The sequence below is a fragment of the Panthera pardus genome, unplaced genomic scaffold (genome assembly GCF_024362965.1).
Source record: "Panthera pardus isolate Hobbes unplaced genomic scaffold, ASM2436296v1 HiC_scaffold_19, whole genome shotgun sequence".
In the NCBI taxonomy this organism is placed as follows: domain Eukaryota; kingdom Metazoa; phylum Chordata; class Mammalia; order Carnivora; family Felidae; genus Panthera; species Panthera pardus.
The window spans coordinates 25,933,420-25,952,514 of record NW_026526754.1 but is presented as its reverse complement, the minus strand read 5'-3'; the positions used below and the strand labels follow the sequence as shown (position 1 = coordinate 25,952,514).

The 19,095-nt window shown below is 58.9% G+C and overlaps 1 protein-coding gene across 1 annotated transcript; it reads right to left on the bottom strand.

The window, feature by feature from the left end:
- Window positions 1–3,372: 3,372 nt before the first annotated feature.
- On the bottom strand, window positions 3,373–18,034 carry LOC109245713 (tubulin beta-3 chain). Its single transcript, XM_053906812.1, has 7 exons — window positions 16,447–18,034; window positions 15,977–16,171; window positions 12,877–12,946; window positions 12,645–12,788; window positions 6,179–6,287; window positions 5,545–5,655; window positions 3,373–4,794 (listed from the first exon to the last, which is right to left on the bottom strand). Exons 1-7 carry the CDS (start codon window positions 17,394–17,396, stop codon window positions 3,719–3,721), a joined length of 2,655 nt encoding a protein of 884 aa, XP_053762787.1. The 5' UTR covers window positions 17,397–18,034; the 3' UTR covers window positions 3,373–3,718.
- Window positions 18,035–19,095: the final 1,061 nt, after the last annotated feature.

The window sequence follows — 19,095 nt, the reverse complement described above, 5'->3', positions numbered from 1 at the left end:
GGGCCCCTGGTGATGAGCTTCCTGGCTGGTGGGCTCAGAGATGAAGACCGGGTATGAATTATGACCCTGCCAGGAGCGGTAAATGACACCATCTCAGTCGAGCACTTGTCACAGACCAAGCATGGCAAACCTGTAAAAATGGCTTTTGTGAATTAGCATTAAGGTTGCTCTGAGTTTGTTCAAGCTGCTATAACAGAGCACCACAGGCTGGGTGACTTATAAACAATTTATCGCTCACAGCTCTGGAGGCTGGAAGTCTGAGGTCAGAGCACGGGAACGGCTGGGTGCCGGTGAGGGTTTGCCGGTGAGCGGTGCTGGTTTGCAGACCGCTGCTGTCTCCTGGTGCCCTCACAAGGTGGAAAGGATGACAGAAGTCTCTGGGATCTCTTTAAAAGGGCACTAATCCCATTCGTGCTGGCTCTACCCTTAGGACCCAAACACCCCACTTCCTAGTACCATTACATAAGGGTTAGGACCTCAACATACGAATTGGGGGGGGGGCACAAGCATTCATTCCATAGCACGTGCAATGTTGAGAAACCCTGCTTTTGAAACTCACAGGCTGAGGAACAGTGTTTGCGATCATAATAGTGGCAACGGGTGTCCAGCTCCCACCTGGGGTATGAAAGTCACACTGGCCACTGACTCAGGGGAGCCCCAGTGTGAGCTGCTCCCCAACACCCCATATCTACTTTAACGCTGTCCTTCCCCAGGAAATGGGATTCTGGTCAGGTTCCAAGTCCTGGTCAGAGGCCCATGTCTTCACACTGGGCCACAATGACTCGCCTTCAGTTCGTTCAGTGTTGTCTGAGTGTGCCATCCCTCCAAATGCCACGGAAGCCTGGCTCATTCTTTACATGGGAGAACTCCCACCCTGCCCCACGCCCCACTTGCGGTGGCCGCGACGGCTGCGTCTGGTAGTCTCTAGAGGCTGGATCTCAGCAGCCTCCAGTGCATTCACTCATGTTTGTTAATACCTAAGCAGGTGGTTTTCAAAGACTTGTGCTCGCACAATGAATCTAAAGTCCAAGCAGGCACCTGATCTTTGCGGCTGGGAAAAGTGCTCTTAAGAGGGGAGATGGCCTGGCTATAAGGAGCGGGGCAGCAGCCGAGGTCACCTCCATTTGGTGCACTCACCTTCCTCTCCTCAGGTTGCTGCTGTCCCCAGGGGTGGTGGGAACGGTGACGACTCAGCTCCCAGCCCCCTCCGTTCAAACTGTGGCCCTGCCACTGGCAGCTGGACACCCTGGGACAGTTTTGCTTGTCTCCTGCCTCAGTTTCTTCGTCTGCTTCACAGGGTCACGCGAGGAGCACACGAGAAGGTGAAGAGCTCAAGATTGCCTGACCCTGCCTGGCCCAATTGCAGGGCTGCTGAAGAGTCCTAGGCTAGGATTACTGGATTTAGCAACTCAGGCATAATTGCTCAGTATAATCATGCCCTCAAGTGGAAGGTTATTTGTTGTTTGTCTGAAATTCCAATTTAACTAACTGGGTGTCCTGTATCTGTCCTGGCCGCCCTCTCCAAGTGTGAACTAATCTCCTGGCCCGAGTACCTCCTGCAGGGGACCAGGCAGAGGGTTAGGGACGGTTGAGGCTTCTCCCCCATGAGGGCTGGCAGTGTGCCCAGGTCCGGACACCCCCGGTCCTTCACCTAGGCTGAAATGGACAGGCGGACCTAAGGGTGAGGCAGCCAATGAAGTGGCCGTCCCAAATGCCAGCCAATAGGGTCATTCCCACTGAAGGCTGCTGGGCCAATCAGAGCTCTCGTAGGAGGGTCTGCAAGACTGGGCAGCCACTGAGCTGGCCTCTCCTGCGCCCTCATGCCGGTGCCCCTCTGGAGACAAATTCCCTTTACTAACAATAACAGATACACTTAAGAGCTTACATTTGTGGCCTTTATTATGGGCCACATGCTGTTCTAGCCACTCCCCACGCGTGTTCCTGCTTTCTGTTGTTGTGTAATAATCCCCTCGGAAACTCAATGGCATAAAGCATCAGCCACTTAATTATGCTTCGGGAATTTGTGACTCAGGAACTCACGTAGAGCACAGGGCTGGCTGGTCTCTGCCCCATGTCTGCAGTGTAGGAAAACAGCAGAGACCTAAATTACTCCTCATAAGAAACTAAAGCTAGAGGTTCATGGGGGAGAGTCAGTTGAAGGAGAGGGGAGAGGGATGGAAAAAAGGAAGCACGAAGCCCCTCCCACAGAAGAAGTCTGTGGAGAAGCAGACATGTGCTAGGGGGCCGGAAGCGATGGGCTCCCATGCCTTCACCTCCCCACACCCCCACCACCACAGTCCTCACAAACTGGCCCTGCACACTGGCGCTAAGCCGGGTTGTGGGCCTTGGGAGAAGGAAGGAAGGGATTGGCCCGAGAGCCAGCCCCACAAAGGCAGGGTGACCCAGGCAGGCCAGGCTCATCGGAGAGATGTGGAGGAAGAGGAAGTTCTTGTGGGTGCAGGTGCTCAGGAGGGAAGGGCAGTTTGGGGCCGTTTTAAGCTAAGTGGAGACGTGCACAGCCTTGGGCCAGACACGTGGCTCTGCAACTTGCCAGCTGGCAAGTGCCCTCACTTCTCGGAGCCTCCATTTATTTGCCTGTGAAATGTGGTAATAATGACATGTTCCTCGTAGCATCATCGTGAAGGTTCCCTGAGGTGTCTTTGTTGAGCTCTCAGGAGGAGGCCCAGTAAGACAGTGGACCTGGGGCCCAGGAGGATCATCTGTGAATGTCAGGAGCCAGAAGGACTTTTCTCAACACTGGGCAGGTGTCTCAACTCTTTTTGGGTCCAAAACCCTTGTAGTTGGACACTGGTCGCCCTACAGCCACAGGAGTGCCACCAGGGGGCGCCTAGGGCCAGCACATTGCTCCCTGCCAGGGGTGTGCCTGGGTGCGGTGGCCACGGCTCCCTAACCCCCACCAGCCCCTTCCCAGGGCCCAAGACACAATCCTCCAACACACCATAGTTTTCCGGGCGGTGGGGGCAGGGGAGGGGGTGGTTTGTTCAAAGTCCTCCCTTCCAACCCCCACTGGGCTCTCTGGCTGTCTGCACCCTAACTTCCAGCACACAGGTAAACCAGACAGAAGCTCCGGAGTGCGTCTCCCTGTGGGAGACTAGAGATAGTTCTCAATCTAGAGTGAGCTGCACCTGGTGTTCGGGATGAGACTCCGTCTCCAGGACCCCCCTTCCAGAAGCTCCCCAGGGGCTGAGCCTTGACGCACCGGCAGCCTCTAAGCATAGCCCTTCTCAGCCACCGGCCTGGGAGACGATGCCTCTTTGCCCTGCTCCCACACAGACCTCCCCGTCTGCCCCTCCTCACCCCTTCAGACCCAACTTTCCAGAACAAAATGAAATCTCCAGCACCAGGCAGGGATATCTGACAGCAATAAATTTATTAAGTATCCCCTCCCCCAAAAATATAAACACAAACCAGTAAAAAACCAAAAAAACAAAAACAAAAGAAACAAAATAAGCCATAAAACATCAGGCCTGCAGCTGACGATAAAGCAGACACAAAAATGGAGGTGACCTATGGCGGGAAGACAGGACTCACGTGGGGTGGGGATGCCGTAAATACTGGAGGACAAGCTCTCGGGAGCCCTAGGGTGCTGTGAGCAGAGCTGGTGGGGGCAAGCCTGGGGATGGTGTCAGTAGCGACGTGGCGCCAGGGGACAGGCCTCGTGGCCCTGGCCGCAGCCCGGCTCGCCCCTCCAGCCGCTTCACTTGGGGCCCTGAGCCTCGGACTCCTCCTCATCGTCTTCGTACATCTCGCCCTCCTCCTCGGCCGTGGCGTCCTGGTACTGCTGGTACTCGGACACCAGGTCGTTCATGTTGCTCTCGGCCTCGGTGAACTCCATCTCGTCCATGCCCTCGCCCGTGTACCAGTGCAGGAAGGCCTTGCGCCGGAACATGGCCGTGAACTGCTCGGAGATGCGCTTGAACAGCTCCTGGATGGCCGTGCTGTTGCCGATGAAGGTGGAGGACATCTTGAGGCCCCGGGGCGGGATGTCGCACACGGCCACCTTGACGTTGTTGGGGATCCACTCGACGAAGTAGCTGCTGTTCTTGCTCTGGATGGCCAGCATCTGCTCGTCCACCTCCTTCATGGACATGCGGCCGCGGAACACGGTGGCCACCGTCAGGTAGCGGCCGTGGCGCGGGTCGCACGCGGCCATCATGTTCTTGGCGTCGAACATCTGCTGCGTGAGCTCGGGCACCGTGAGCGCGCGGTACTGCTGGCTGCCCCTGGCGGTGAGCGGGGCGAAGCCGGGCATGAAGAAGTGCAGGCGCGGGAAGGGCACCATGTTCACGGCCAGCTTGCGCAGGTCGGCGTTCAGCTGGCCCGGGAAGCGCAGGGACGTGGTGACGCCGCTCATGGTGGCCGACACCAGGTGGTTGAGGTCGCCGTAGGTGGGCGTGGCCAGTTTGAGGGTGCGGAAGCAGATGTCGTACAGGGCCTCATTGTCGATGCAGTAGGTCTCGTCTGTGTTCTCCACCAGCTGGTGGATGGACAGCGTGGCGTTGTAGGGCTCCACCACCGTGTCCGACACCTTGGGCGAGGGCACCACGCTGAAGGTGTTCATGATGCGGTCCGGGTACTCCTCGCGCACCTTGCTGATGAGGAGGGTGCCCATGCCCGAGCCCGTGCCCCCGCCCAGCGAGTGGGTCAGCTGGAAGCCCTGCAGGCAGTCGCAATTCTCACATTCCTTCCGCACCACGTCCAGGACCGAGTCCACCAGCTCGGCGCCCTCCGTGTAGTGACCCTTGGCCCAGTTGTTGCCAGCCCCGCTCTGACCTGTGGGTGAGGGGGAGAGGGGGCAAGGGGAGCACAAGACTAGTCAGGCCTCCGGTGGCTGCCTGAACAGGCCACTCAGGGCACCACTGGGGACACCCTGTGCCTGTCTCCCTCCGTGCAGTGGGGGTGCCCACACCCGCACGCTCCCTCCATGGCCCTCCATGCCAGCCATGCTGTGTGCTGGGGACCCCACTGCCTGGTGCCCCGTGTTAAGGGCTCAAGACAGGAATTGAGGACCTGGGCTTGCAGCTCTCGCTCTGCCTCCCTCGGGGGTCCTGGGTGAGTCTACCCGTTCCCCCTCCCCCCCCCCCCAGCCCACCCACCCTCTGGCTGGCCATGCTGGCAGTGTAAGCGATGGCCTCCAGAACCCCAGAATCCCTCACGGCTTGGGGTCTGAATGTGGATTCGAGCCCCTCAGCTGGGGTGTTGAACTCCAGAAGACAGAAATGGGGTGAGGGTCTCTTGATCACAGCAATGCTGCCTGCCCATGAACTTGAATCCTCTGGAGACCGACTCGTGTCCTGCCAGCTCTGTAACAGTCTCGTAAGCTTAATTCTCTGCCTTACACATTGTTCTGCCTGAAATACACAAGTGGTTTCTATTCTCTGCACAGAGCCTTTTCTCTGGGCCCACTGCAACACGGGAAGGTCATTTCTGTCCTGCTAAGTGGCGACTTTGCTCTGTTGTTTCACTGATCTGGATCTGCCTGTGGTGGGGTCTGCATCAGAGTGTGGGACCGGGGAAACTTACCGAAGATGAAGTTGTCAGGCCTGAAGAGGTGCCCAAAGGCCCCAGACCGGACACTGTCCATGGTCCCAGGCTCAAGGTCCACGAGAATGGCCCGAGGCACATACTTATGAGCTGAGGAGGAAAGGGGTGGGTTATGTGGGTCACACAGGGGAAGGGACGCCTACCGCCCTGTCCCGCCAGAGTCATGCTGTCACCATGAGCGCTCAGACTCTCTGGGACCAGAGAGGTGGGAACCACGTGTGAAACGGGGATCGTGGTCAACACCTCAGACAGCCGGGACCTCATCCTACGTCCACGTGGGCAGGCTGATATTTCTTCAGTTCGCCGTGGACATCATTTTACACCAGTTGCTAAATAGCCCCTGCTCTGGACCCTCCCAGGGGCCTCCTGCGGGACCTCCAGGACCCTGCCCAGCCCTGTCCATTCCCCTGGACTGTGTATGTGTCATGTGACCATTACACGTATTTGAATCTCACTAGGGTGGCAGTTTCCAGGGTCCCTTGTCTTTGTTTTGTGAGTCTCAGGTTGCATCTGCCAAGCTGCTGCTAGGCGGGCAGAGATGCCGAGACCCGGCAGTCAAGAAGCCCTCTCCCCACTCCTCCCAGGTCGAGCACGGGGCAAGGTGGGAGCTCACAAGAGGCCTCGTTGTAGTAGACGCTGATGCGCTCCAGCTGAAGGTCCGAGTCCCCCACATAGTTGCCACTGGGGTCTATACCGTGCTCGTCGCTGATCACCTCCCAGAACTGCAGGGGGAAAGGAAGGGTCAGCAGGTGCTTGCGGCCCCCACCAGGCCCTTCCCCTCCCACGGACTCAGCCCTGGGTATAAATTAAGGGGCTTGGATGCAGAGCTTGCACTCACTCCTTTCGGTGACTTTGGAGAAGAGCCCCCAAGCTCTGTCATCTGCCAGAAGATTGTCCTAGCAAATATGCACGTCCACTGTCTGCACGGTGGGCGCGGCCTGCAGCCCTCAGGGTGGTTCCGGGCTCAGCTGACACAGACCCGGGCCCCCAGACTCAGCCCTGCACTTGCTAACCAGGGGCCTGGGACAGCCACTCCTCCATGAAGGGGTAGTAATAATCACCCTCTCGGGGTGGTTTTCAGATGAAGAAACTGAGGCACAGAGATCAAGAACTGCCCATAGCAAGTGACAGGGTCCAGGATATGTGTGCCCTTCGGTGTCAGGGCAAAGGCTGTCCAGAGACAGGGTCCGGCAGTGTCTAGGACACCATCAGCCTCAGCCACCAGGAACCACAGGGGCCCCGAGTGGGGACTGACTTGCCTGGGGCCCCCCAGCCAGTTCTCAAAGACCGGCCCAGCCCCAACCCCCGGGGCTTCCTTCCTCCACTGCCTGCTGCTGCCCACACTGCCCTCCTCAGACTCCACTCCTGCAGCTGTAGCAGGGCCCAAAAGCCTAGAGCGGGGCCTGCATTCAGGAACGACACCACCTCTTTCCAGCTGTGTGACCCTGGGCAGGTCCTGAGGATTCTCTGTGCCTCGGGGCCCTCATCCGTTCGGTAGGCCGGATGGTGGAAATAAGGCTTCCTAGGAGTAAAGCGAGTTAATCTGTGTGGAGCGTGTGAGTGGGGGCTTGTAAGTGAGCACACAAAGACACACTCCCCGGGGGAAGGGAAGGCTGCCCAGAGCTCTGCTCTCACCCCAAGGGCATCTCCAAGCTTTTGTGGATACTGTGGGCCCACTCAGGGAGGGTCACTGGTCACACGCTGTGGGACTTCCCGGTGCCCCTCCCCTTTGCTCCCCAGGGTTGGAGTGACTTTCAGAAGATGAATGGTATGAAGGGCTCAAGAAATAACAGACCTCTACATGTGAGTCATGTGCTGGCAAAAAGACGGCTCAGTGAAAAAAGCAGTAAGAAACCAGTCTGCTCGTCCTCATCTATATGTAGATGTCTCTAACAGGCACACAGAAGTCTGCTCCAGGGAGCTGTGCCTGGCAGTGTGGTTCTGGGCTGGGGAAGAGTTCTTTTCACTGTATACCCTTGGGGTTTTTGGAATTCTTTGTCATGTGTTAATTTCTAAACAACAACAAAAGATTAGTTTAAAAAACATTTTTAAAACCCTGATAATTATGGGACGCCTAGGTGGATCAGTCGGTTAAGCGTCCAATTTCCCCTCAGGTCCCAATCTCAGGATCTGTGGGTTTGAGCCCTGCGTCGGGCTCTGTGCTGACAGCTCGGAGCCTGGAGCCTGCTTCGGATTCTGGGTCTCCCTCGTTCTCTGCCCCTCCCCCTCTCATGTTCTCTCTCTCTCTCTCTCTCACTCTCAAAAATAAACATTAAAAAATTTAAAACCCTGATCATTATGAACAGTGTTATTATTATAAAATGCAAGAAAAGTCTTGGTAGTTCGTCCAGAGAAGCTGTGTTTGGAGGTCATCCCTCAGTGAGGACAGGGGCTGGACTTATTTCCCGTTTTGTCATTGTTAACTGTTCTTTTTACACTGTGTCTGTTAATTTTGTAATTAGAAACAAACACACAGAAATGTCACTGAGGTATTTGGGGCCTGATCAGAGCTTCCTACCGCTGCCCTCCTCAGTCCCAGGCCTTTGTGATAGCCTGAGCCAGGGCCTTGGTCCCCAGGGCTCCAAGACACCCCACACCTCTGGTTTCAGGGACACCCGCAGCCCCTGTAGAGGAGTGATGAGCTCAAGACAACAAGTGTGGGGCCAGCAGAGAGTGATTCAGTCACCCTGCCATCAACATATCTACAGAAAGTTGTTGAAAATGCATCTGTGAGAAGCACGGTCTTCCAGGAGAAGACGGACCACATCCATCCAGCACCAGTCAGTGTGTGCCAGTGACCCCAGCTCTTGGGACCTCAGTTTTCTCAACTGTAAAGTGGACACGATAATAGTACCCACATCACATGGTTAGCACAAGGCCTGATGCATTCAGCAAATGTTGGCTTCATTGAGTTAAAAGGTCTTAGATGCTATTTATTTTTTTAAAAATTTTAAGTTGTATTTCTTTATTTTGAGAGGTGTGTGTTTGTGGGGGGGGGGGTGAGTGAGGGAGTGGCAGAGAGAGGGAAGAGGAGAGAAAGAATCCTAAGCAGGCCCCACAGGGTCAGTGCAGAGCCTGAGTGGGGCTCAAACTCAGGAACCCTGAGATCATGCCCTGAGCTGAAATCAAGAGTCGGTTGCCTAACCAACTGAGCCACCCTGAAGCCCCTTGGATGCTATTTAATAAATTTTTTTTAATGTTTATTTATTTTTGAGAGAGAGAAAGAGACAGAGCATGAGCAGGGGAGGGGAGGAGAGAGAGAGGGAGACACAGAATCCGAAGCAGGCTCCAGGATCTGAGCTGTCAGCACAGAGCTTGACGTGGGGCTTGAACCCACAAACCACAAGATAATGACCTGAGCCAGGTAGACACTTAACTGACTGAGCCAGCCAGGCACCCCCCTTAGATGCTATTTAAATTTGTAAAGTCATATGTAGAAATAATAAATAAAAATAAAAGTTAAAAAAATCAATATACTTTGAGATAGTGTGGTGCAGTAAAATCACATCACTGATAGGAGCCGATCTCCAAGACACATCTTTGAGGGAAAGGCATATTGCATAATGATGTATGGAGTAAAAAAGCAAACCTCACAAAAGATGCTATATCTCTCTGCAAAGATATACAGATAACATGCACAGGAAACAGGCTGGAAGAATGGAAACAAAATTGTCCCCCAAGGAGAGAAGAACGTGGAGGCAGGAACGAGGTGGTAGGCACCTTGCCGTTATCTGCAGTGTCTCCACTGTTTAGAAGAATATATTAAGAATTGCTTTTGAAGTGAAAACTAATAAAATGTGATTTAAAATAAGGATCTTGGGGCTCCTGGGTGGCTTAGTCAGTTAAGCTTCTGACTCTGGATTTCGGCTCATGATCTCACGGTCAGTGAGATCGAGCCCTGTCTGAGGCCCTGCGCTGACAGCGTGGAGCCTGCCTGGGGTTCTCTCTCCCTCTCTCTCTGCTCCTACCCTGCTGGAGCGTGCTCTCTCCCTCAAAAAAATAAACTTCTGAAAAATCTTAAGAAAAATAAGTATCTTATTAGTAAAATATGTAATATAAAATGAAATATAATTTTGTAAATTAAATAAATAATTACGACCATCACTACAGTTGAGAAAACTGCCAGATGGTGTGTGGACCCCAGGGTCCAGGCCGCATTTCCTACCTCAAGACACCGTCACCACCCCCCACCTCCGCCCCCGTGGCGCTGTCCGTGGTGCTGATCCGTTGCCGCGTCCGCGCCCAGGGGCCGGCCAAGTGTCTGGGCGGGCACAGGAGCCCCAGGCAAGTGGGGTGCAGCAGCTCCGCCAGAGGGAGGGCTAGCCGATTCAGGGGCGTTAAACCCTTTTAGGACCTCGATGTCTTTCCCAGCTTCGAGCACAGAGAGCGTTACCCTGACCCATTTAGGAGGCGCTGGGAGAGGAGGCGGGTGCGAGGAAACCGGAAATCCCTCCCCCCACTGGCCGTCAGGGCCAGGGTCCGGGCCCGCCCCTCCCAGGCTCCGCCCAGCGGCCAAGAGAAGGGGGTGCAGACAAAGGCTCCTGGCCGGCCCTGCACCCCAGGGGAGGAGGGCGAGGCCCCCAGATTCATCCGCCTGTTGAATGGACGCGGTGGGGGGGGGGGGGCATCCAGATATATCCATGCAGACCTAAACTCAAAACTCCCGCCGTGTCCCCCCTGGGCGGGTGCCTCAACTTCCTGGAGCGACCCTTGGGAGGAGGGCGATACCCAATCTCACCACATACCTGCGAGGTGGTGCGCCTAGAGCACCTGGCACAGCGCTCAATACGCAGCGACCATTGTCATGAGTCAGTAATGCGCCAAGCTCACCCTCAGGAAAGGTGTGTTCTCTCCTGGCCCCAGTCTCCCTGACTGCCCTAGATCCCCCACAGCCAGGCCCCTCCCTAGAGCAGGGACCCAAGCTGAGTCAAGCACCACCCAAGGACCTGCAAGCCTGCTGATCGTGATGGAAAGGAAAAGTTTGCTCTCTCCCCTCACCAGGGAGCCCCAAACCCCCAAACTAGTATGGGATTAGGAGACTGAAATGGCCAGTGAACTGCCTGTCCACAGGGCAGATGGCAGCATCCACTAAGCCCGTACATGGGGCCTAGCCCAGGGGGCTTTGAATACTTTCCGAGACAAGGAGGCCAGAAGGAAAGAGCTTGACAGCTGCCACTGGTCACCAAAGAAAGGCAGCGGTGGGAAAGGGAGAAGCAATCCCCCTCCCTGCAAAACCCATCTCTCCCTGGTTTGAACTGTTAGAAAGGATCAGATAATAATGTTTAAAACAACATACAGTAAGAAAATCAACCCAAAAGGAATAAAAAGTAATGAGCAATCTCTAAGAAGCAGAAAAAAAAATCTCCCCGGAGGACACTGTCTGGCACTCAGGCTACTGCCTCTGCCTTTCTTCCTCCCACCCCTGCCCTCCTGGCCGTCCCCCCACCTCAGCAATACCTCTGGCGTGGACTTGCCTTTGCCTGGTGCGTGTCTGTCCCGGTCACAGAAGGGAGGGGTGCATAACTGGACTCACTACACGCCCAGGCTCAGGCAGGACTCGGGACTGCCCTCCCTCCCCCCAGTGACCCTTGACACCGCCCCCCCCCCCCCCAGAAGCAGATGTTCAGGGCAGGCCTGGCCTCTGTGACCACATTAGTGAGCCCTCGCCCCTCCCACCTGGCCAGGGCAGCTGTCAGTGACTGCCCCAGGAGCCCTGATTTGATTTGAGGCCATCATCCCCCAGGCCTCCCCCTCCCCCAGTCCCCTTCCTGGGGCAGACACAGCTGTCTCCTTGGGTGATTAGGGAGTCTCCCTGGTTCCACCCCTCCACCCCATCCAAGTCGCCTCCACCCTAGAGAAGTTGCAATTTACATGTCAGCCACGAGGCTGCCCCAGCCCTGTTGTAATTAGCTTTTTGTTCTTGCCTGGTTTCCATGGCAACAGCCTCCAGAGGAACATTTTCCTAGGCCCCTTCCCCTCCAAGACCTGTCTCCTCCCACAGCCTCCTTTGGGAAACCCGCCCTCCACCGTTCCCACCCCGCGTCCCTGGCCTTGGTCCTGACAAAGCCACTCCTGCTGCCCCGTTTTGTTCTGAGGGGTGCCCCAGTGGGCAGCAGGCCCCACCCACCCAGCCTGAGCCCTAGGCTGGACGTCTGCAGAGCGTGGCTCTGTCTCGCACTTGCTGTGTGACCTTGGGCAAGGGACAATCTCCGGGATGTGACACCTGTCTCCTGGGTTCCACCGGGGAATATAGGACCTCTTCTTCCCCTCAGTCCCCAACATCTGTGAGGTGAGCTAACAACAGTGGAGGGGAGGCGCCGGGCGGTGATGCAGCTGTCCATCCCGGGAGCCCGGCTTTGTTCCCGCGTCCTACCCCCAGACTCCGCGGTCCCGGGGTGGGTACTGCCCACCCAGCTCCACCGGGTGCTCTGACCAGGCTGGGCTGAGCCGAAGGAGAGTCCCGGCCGGACCAAGGTCACCCCGACTTTGTGCCCAACCCTTCCCCCCAACAAAGGAACAGGGTGGGGTCGGGAAGCCCAGGGCTGTAAGAGGGAGGTTAGGGACACGGGGGTGGCCTGGCCGCTGGGAGGACATCCTGTTGCTGGGGGGTTGGGGAGGGGGGGGCGGGCGGAGTGGGAGCACGGCCGACAGAATCGTTACGGCTTTGAAGGGTGACGCCCCACCCAAACCTGCCCACCCATCCATCAGGCTCAAGGCTGCGTAGGGACCCCGGAGAAGAGGGCCACGCCCAGACAGTCCCCGCAGCCGCAGCCGCAGCCGCTGACTCGAGCCGTGCTCCGGCAGGCCAGAGGTGCCCGGGCAGGGACAGAGGACACACGGCGTGCAGGTGGCAGGGCGGGGATCCCGATGCCCCGGTCGCCCGCCCGCCGCGGAGCCCGGCTCGTCCCTTTGTTCTCTCTCGGCTTCGCAGGGGCGAGTGCGACGCGGGGTGCGGCTCGCGGGGCCCGGGGGCCTCCCTGCTTCCCTCCCTCCGGGGCCCGGCGCGGGGTGGGGGTGCGGGGGGCGCGCGGGTCTCAGGGCCCGGAGCGGGGCGGGGGTGCGGCGGCGCGCCTCCTCACCTTGGCCCCGATCTGGTTGCCGCACTGGCCGGCCTGGATGTGCACGATCTCCCTCATGCTCGGTGCGGGCGGCGGGCGGCTGCGGGACACGCGCGTACAGGCCGGGGCTGGCTGCGGAGGCTCGGGCGTCCCCGCCGCCAGCTCTTATAGGCCGGGCCCCGCCCGCCGCGCCCGGCCTGGCGTCACCGGGCGCGGCCAATCGGAGGGCGCCGCCGCAGAATGCGGCACCGGCCTGCACCATCAGCACCGCGCATCCCCACTCGGCCGCGCGCTGCGGCGCCTCCTCCCGCCGCCGCCGGGGTCTGGGGGCCCGCGGGGGGCGGGGGGTGGGGTGGGCCGCACACTGAAAGGAGGGGCTGGCGGGCTCCGGGGAGGACAATAGAGGCGCCTCTCGGCTGTCGGACGCCGCCTAGGCCGCCCTCCCCGGTCCCAGCGCAGCGGCAGCCCCACCCTGAGGCTTTGCAAGGACAGCCTTTCTCCCCCACACCCGTTCAGGGACCACCCCCACTTTCCCACCCCAAAAGACCGAGATGGACGCCTCTCAGCTCCCTGTCTTGTGGCATGAAGGGACAAACAAGGTACTCTGAGCTTTGCTGGATCCCTTAGGGGTGGGGGACGCGGGGAAAGGCTGCAGCAGTCACCGAACCCTCCAGAAGAAAGCATGGGGCAGGGCTCAGAAACGCCGAGTCAGAAGGGCGGTGGGTTAGGGTGGCAGCTTCTGCATTGGGGGTTGCGATCCTGCCTCCTCCTCCCCCAGGGGCCTGCCACGCGATTCCAGACGGACCTTGCACATGTCACCGCGCCTGCCATGTGTCCGCTGCTCAGCGAATACCGGTGTCAGGAATGGTCATAAGGACACAAGCCAGTCCAGGGACTGACAGGGTGGGGGATGGCGGGCAGTGGGTTCTGTCTGGTTCACCTCCTGATTTCACTTGGACCCCTAGACCCTTGGTCCAAGTGAGGCCAGCACAACGTGGTGGGGGGGGGAGGGTCTATGTGGTGAGATGGTGTGTGCCTAAGGCAGAGGGGGTGGGGCTCTTGGGGGAAAAACTGGGAGGGGGTCCCCTGGTCAGAAAAGAAGGGAGAGAAAGAAGCAGACGAGCCGTGCGGACGTTGTGCTGCACGAACATATGCCACTGGCTCGATGTTCCCCTGGGGTCAGACATCGTACTGAAACCACCTTATAATAAGGTCCTTCTGATGTTTCAGTAAGAAAATCTTCCTCAGTCACAGTGCCCGGAGGTTCCACAAGCAGTCGGCGGTGCGCCTGTGTGTTCCCTGGGTGTGGCTGTGCACAAGCCCCTCTTTCCCTCCTGAAGCTCTCCAGCTTGGCTAGTCCAGAAATGGGTCTTTTGTTCTCCAGAGACACCCCTCCCCCACAACATGTCCACGATGTGGCTTTCTGTGGTTGGCTTCTGGCTGCCTGGGGCCCCTCCCTGCCTCCCCCCTCCACCACCACACCCCCCTGTTCAGGGGGTCGTTGGTGAGCGTTTGGCTCTTCCCCGGAGCTGGCTGCACCTCCCCGTCTGAGCGAAGGAAGAAGCTTTGCAGCATCCTGCTGGCCAGGACCCATTACCCACATGCCCTGCCTCCCTGAGTGATGGCATCAGGCCAGGCCAGCTCTCCCTCCATCCCCAGAGGGCTCTGGTGCCAGGTTCAAAGCTGACTCACCATCCTGTCTCCCAGCAAAGGCTGGCCCTGCCGGGAACCAGCTCCTGGCCTTGAGGCCAGCAGTCTGGGCTGAAGCTGCCAGCATGGGTGGGGACTGGCTGGGGCAGCGCTGCGGGGCGGCTGGCCGGGGCTGCAGGAGTCCTCAGCGTTACTAGACCCGCCTTCAAACTGGCTGGTACCGTCACTTTGGCCTCCGCCGAACCTGCATGAGGAGGGGGTCGTCTGTACGCTCAGTTTGTGTGGAGCAAACCAGGTGGGCTCTTCAGTGAGAAACCCAGGATCGCAACAGAGGGGGGACCCAAGGCTTTCTGGCACCAGGCAGCGTGGTTCACCCCAGATGTCCACTCCCTTGGGGTGTGGACTTGGACGGTCCTTGGACAGACTTACTCCATTCGGGGAGGCCTTGCCTCAAACACTTCCCAGAGCTGGCTGAGTCCTAACCCCCCTTCCAGAAGGGCAGTGCTGGGGGGAGAGCGGACCCCAGCCCCCAGCCCACTCTACACTGTGGGCCCCTCCATGTTGTTCAGAGCAGACATGGAGGAGGGGTGCCATGACTGGGCTGAGAGAGGGATGTGCTCGGGCTGAGGTCACAGATGCGTCACGGGGGTCCAGCTTTGGCTGCAGCCTGGACAGTGTCGAGTCTTGTCACCATGGAGGTGTCTGGGGTGGTGCGGCTGCTGCTCCTGCTGTCTCTTTAGTTGCTCTGAGCTGGGGGTTGTGCCATGAAGAGAAAACCGGACACGGGCTCAGAGCAGGTGTGAGTGCCCCCCCCCCTCCCGCCACACTCTCCCCCTGGGCCGGGCTTCAGGCACTCTGGGTCCTTTGGGGCTATGGCTTTTTTCTTCTTTCTTCCTTTTTATTTATTTTAATTTACATCCAAGTTAGTTAGCATATAGTGCAACAGTGATTTCAGGAGTACATTCCTTAGTGCCCCTTCCCCATTTAGCCCATCCCCCCTCCCACAACCCCTCCCGTAACTGTTTGTTCTCCATATTTAAGAGTCTCTTAGGTTTATGCCTTTTTTTTTAAACTTATTTATTTATTTTGAGAGAGAGAGAGAGAGAGAGAGAGAGAGGGAATGAGCAGGGGAGGGGTGGAGAGAGAGGGAGGAAGAATCCCAAGCAGGCGCTGTGCTGTCAGCGCGGAACCCCGTGCAGGGCTCCGTCCCATGAAGGGTGAGATCATGACCTGTGCCGAAATCAGGAGTGGGATGCTTAGCTGACTGAGTCACTCAGGGCTGTGGCTTCTTCACCTGGGCAGGCCAGCCACGGTTTCTGGCTGGTTTCTGGGACTCACTTCACCCTGTTCATCACCCTCAACCCCACCCCTACCCCTCCCCCTTCCTCCTCCCTCTGGCTTCAAGCAATTTCCAGAAAGAGGCAAGACGGATGGTGGAGGTGATGCAGCGAGCACAGCATTTATTACCAGGCCACTTCCCAGCCCTGAGACCCTGGGCTGACACTGGTTCACTGCTTCAGGCCGACAACCCCCGCCTTGGCCCGAGCGGGCACTGGCCGGCGCCGTCTGCCAGATACGTGGGGTGCACACAGATGGCCACCCCCAGCCCCCATGCCCTCTGGTCACCGCTGAGCCTTAGATCAGCCCCGCCCTCCACCGGAGCCCGTGCAGACACGGTCCCTCTGCCTGAAAGAGCAGCTCACTTCTTCCTGAAGCAGGCCTGTGAAGCCAGGTCCTGCTGGTCACAAAGTCCCTTTTCCAGAGGCCCTCCCGGGGAGCGGCGCTTGTCATTCGGCCCACACAGAGACTTCACATCCCGACAGGCCACGGGGCGCAGATCCATAGGCTTGGCAGCAAAGGTGGGTGTCCTCGCCTGGTGCCGGGCTGGAGGTGGAGCGCTCCAGGGGTGGGCAGAGTCCCCGTCCAGGGGCCCAGGACCCACCTCTAGCGCCTGCGGCCCCGCCATCTCCCCAGCCTCCAGTCTCCACAGCAACTCCTGGACGTCTGTGCTCTCTCCCTTCTCGGGCCCCAGAGGGTCCATGCCTCCGCACCGCCAGAGATCGGCTCATCCGTCCCCTTTGGCAAGTGCCTGCCCCTGTCGCACGGGAATCAGGCCATAGGACATTCCCACCTCCCTCTGCCCGACACCCTGGCCCCGAGCCCGCAGCCTCACCATGAGCACAGCAGCACCTCTTGGAGCGTCTTCCGGAGCTCCTGGCTGCGGAAGGCGTAGATGAGGGGGTCGACGATGGAGTTGCAGATGATGAGGGTGAGGAAGAGGTTGAAGTTCTTGAAGACGCAGCCACAGATGGGGTGTCGAGGGCAGAGGACCATGAGCGAGAGGTGCAGGAAGAAGGGGCCCCAGCAGAGAAAGAAAATGCCCAGCAGGATGGTGAGCGTGGCCGCGCCCTTGAGGCCCAAGCCCTGGTGGACGGGGCGCTGCCGCTTATGGAGCCGGGCGATGCCCCGGGCGTGCTGGCACGCCCGGGCGAGCATGTGGACGTACAGCACGGCCATGAGCACCAACATGGCTACAAAGAAGCTGACGAGACAGAGCAGGACGGCCGTGTGATCATAGTAGGCTATGAAGAGCGTGCTGGAGAGGACGCTGGCCACCCAGATAGCTGAGATGGCCCGCCACGCCCGGGGCAGCGTGACGATGCTGTGGTACCGCAGCGCGTAGAAGATGGAAATGTAGCGGTCCACGGCGATGGCGCCCAGGAAGCAGAGGCTCGACACCATGGCGCCACAGACCAGCACGTCAATGACGTCGTCCAGCTGCTGCACCACGGCGGCCCGGCCGGCCAGGGTGCCCGCCTCCAGCAGCAGCATGACGGCCGTCTCCAGCACACTGCTCACGCTCACCAGCAGGTCGGACACGGCCAGGCAACAGATGAAGTAATACATGGGCGAGTGCAGGTTGCGGTTCTTGGCAATGGCGGCCACCACCAGCACGTTCTCCACCACGCTCACCAGCCCCAGGCTGAGAAAGAGTCCGTCGGGAACGGACACCTCCAGGCACCGGGGCCCTGTCTGATTGGCGGCCAGCCCGAGGCGCGGGGCGGCTGGGGAGGTGGAGTTGAGGGAGCCCAGCAGCCTCCTCTGGGGGCCCTGCACGGACATAGTCCCGCCAGGGAACGGGAACGGGAACGGGGCCTCACTCTGCGGCGTCCCGCTCAGCGATGGTTCTTCCAGCAGGCTTCATCGGTCCCCCCGGGGCCGCCCTCGCAGTCACCCTCTCCCCGTCCGGACAAATGTCAGCTCAGGCACAATGCAGCTGGAAAGACCCCAGCCTCCCACCAGAGCGGTCACTTCTCGGCCAGGACCCCAAGCTCCCTTGCACCAACCCTCTAGTCTCTCTGGACCCCCGGCCCACCTCCCCACCTCTTCCGTGGAGGTGCGGTGGCTCGGGTCCGGACATACGTTTTTCTATGCCTCTTGCTGCCTCGTGGCCGGCCAGGCCTCCTGCTTCCCCAGGCCCGGGGTGGGCTGAGGTCCCAGAAAGAATGAAGCCTTTCTCCAGTTCTTCCAAGTCCCCGGAGCCCCTCCTCCTGAGGGCGGCCACATGATGGGCGTGCACCCTGGACGCACCATCAGAGAGCACCCATGGTACCCCCGGCCTGCTGCCAGGCAACACAAATGGCATCCAGGGCCGTCCTCACTCCAAGGGCCCTGGACCCTCAAGGGCCCCTTCAGGGCTCGGCTGGGGATCTCCCCTGTCACCTGTGCTCCACCATCACTCCCAGCCTGGCTCTGCTCCCGCCATCTGTTTGCGTGTGGCGCGGGGACGGGTGGGGGGGGGGGGAGGGTCTCCTCTAAATCTACCCCAAGACTTCTAACTCTCCTCCAGGCCCGCTGCAAACACCACCTCCTTCCTGGAGCCATCTCTGATCCCTGACACCCACCTGATACCACTCTGCCTTGGGAACAGCCATTGGCTGTTGACCACCCCCAGCCCGCAACACCCCCATGTTAAACGCGAAGGGTAGCCCCTGCCCCCAAGAACCCCGCCCCCTTCTCTGAGACCTGCTGCAGGGCATCCTGGTCACAACAGCCTTTTGCTCTGCCTCATCCTCCGCTGGGGGAGGGGCAAGCCCCCATTTCCTCTGCGGAAGAAACCACTTCAAGGGCAGGCCTCGGTCTGCGACCACGTGGTGCGCTGCCCGAGCCACCGTGCAGCCTGCAGGCACCTCGCCCCGGAGTGCTGCTAGCGCTTTCTCACCGAAGACTGCAATCTCTCCTCTAAAGGGTGAGGGTGGGCGGGGAATCGAACTGTTGGTTGACAGGCAGAGAAAATCCGGAGCGAGAAAGGGGAGTGGCTCGTTCTGTGGTGGTGGTGGGGCCAGGAGGGGACCGGGAGGGAGGTCTCGGTGTTTCGCGCGTATCTGACATTCCTGTTGAAGCCAGGTGGCCTCTGATGGCAGTGCCCACACGTGTGACCACACGTTAGTACCCGCTTGTATTACTCCTCACACAACTCACAAAGCTCTTTTACCCCCTTTGGTTTGTGCTCTTTATTGAAGTACCTCATACATAAAAAGTACACAAATTATAAAAAGTGCAGGTGAGTGGGTGCCCCAACCTCCACACAGCCAGGAAAGCAGCACCCAGATCCATCCATCAAACACGAACTGCACCAGAACCCTTGCGGCATCCCCCCTGCCCTGGGAGCCACCCCCTGACCGTCAGTGAATTCTGCGTGTGCTTTCCTGCTTTCCCCTGCTTCGCGCTCAGACACCCGTGCGGGCGCGAGCGGCGGTCCTTGGCGTATAGAGCACCCTGGACGTCTCCCCAGACCCGCGAGGCGTTCCTGTCCCATCTT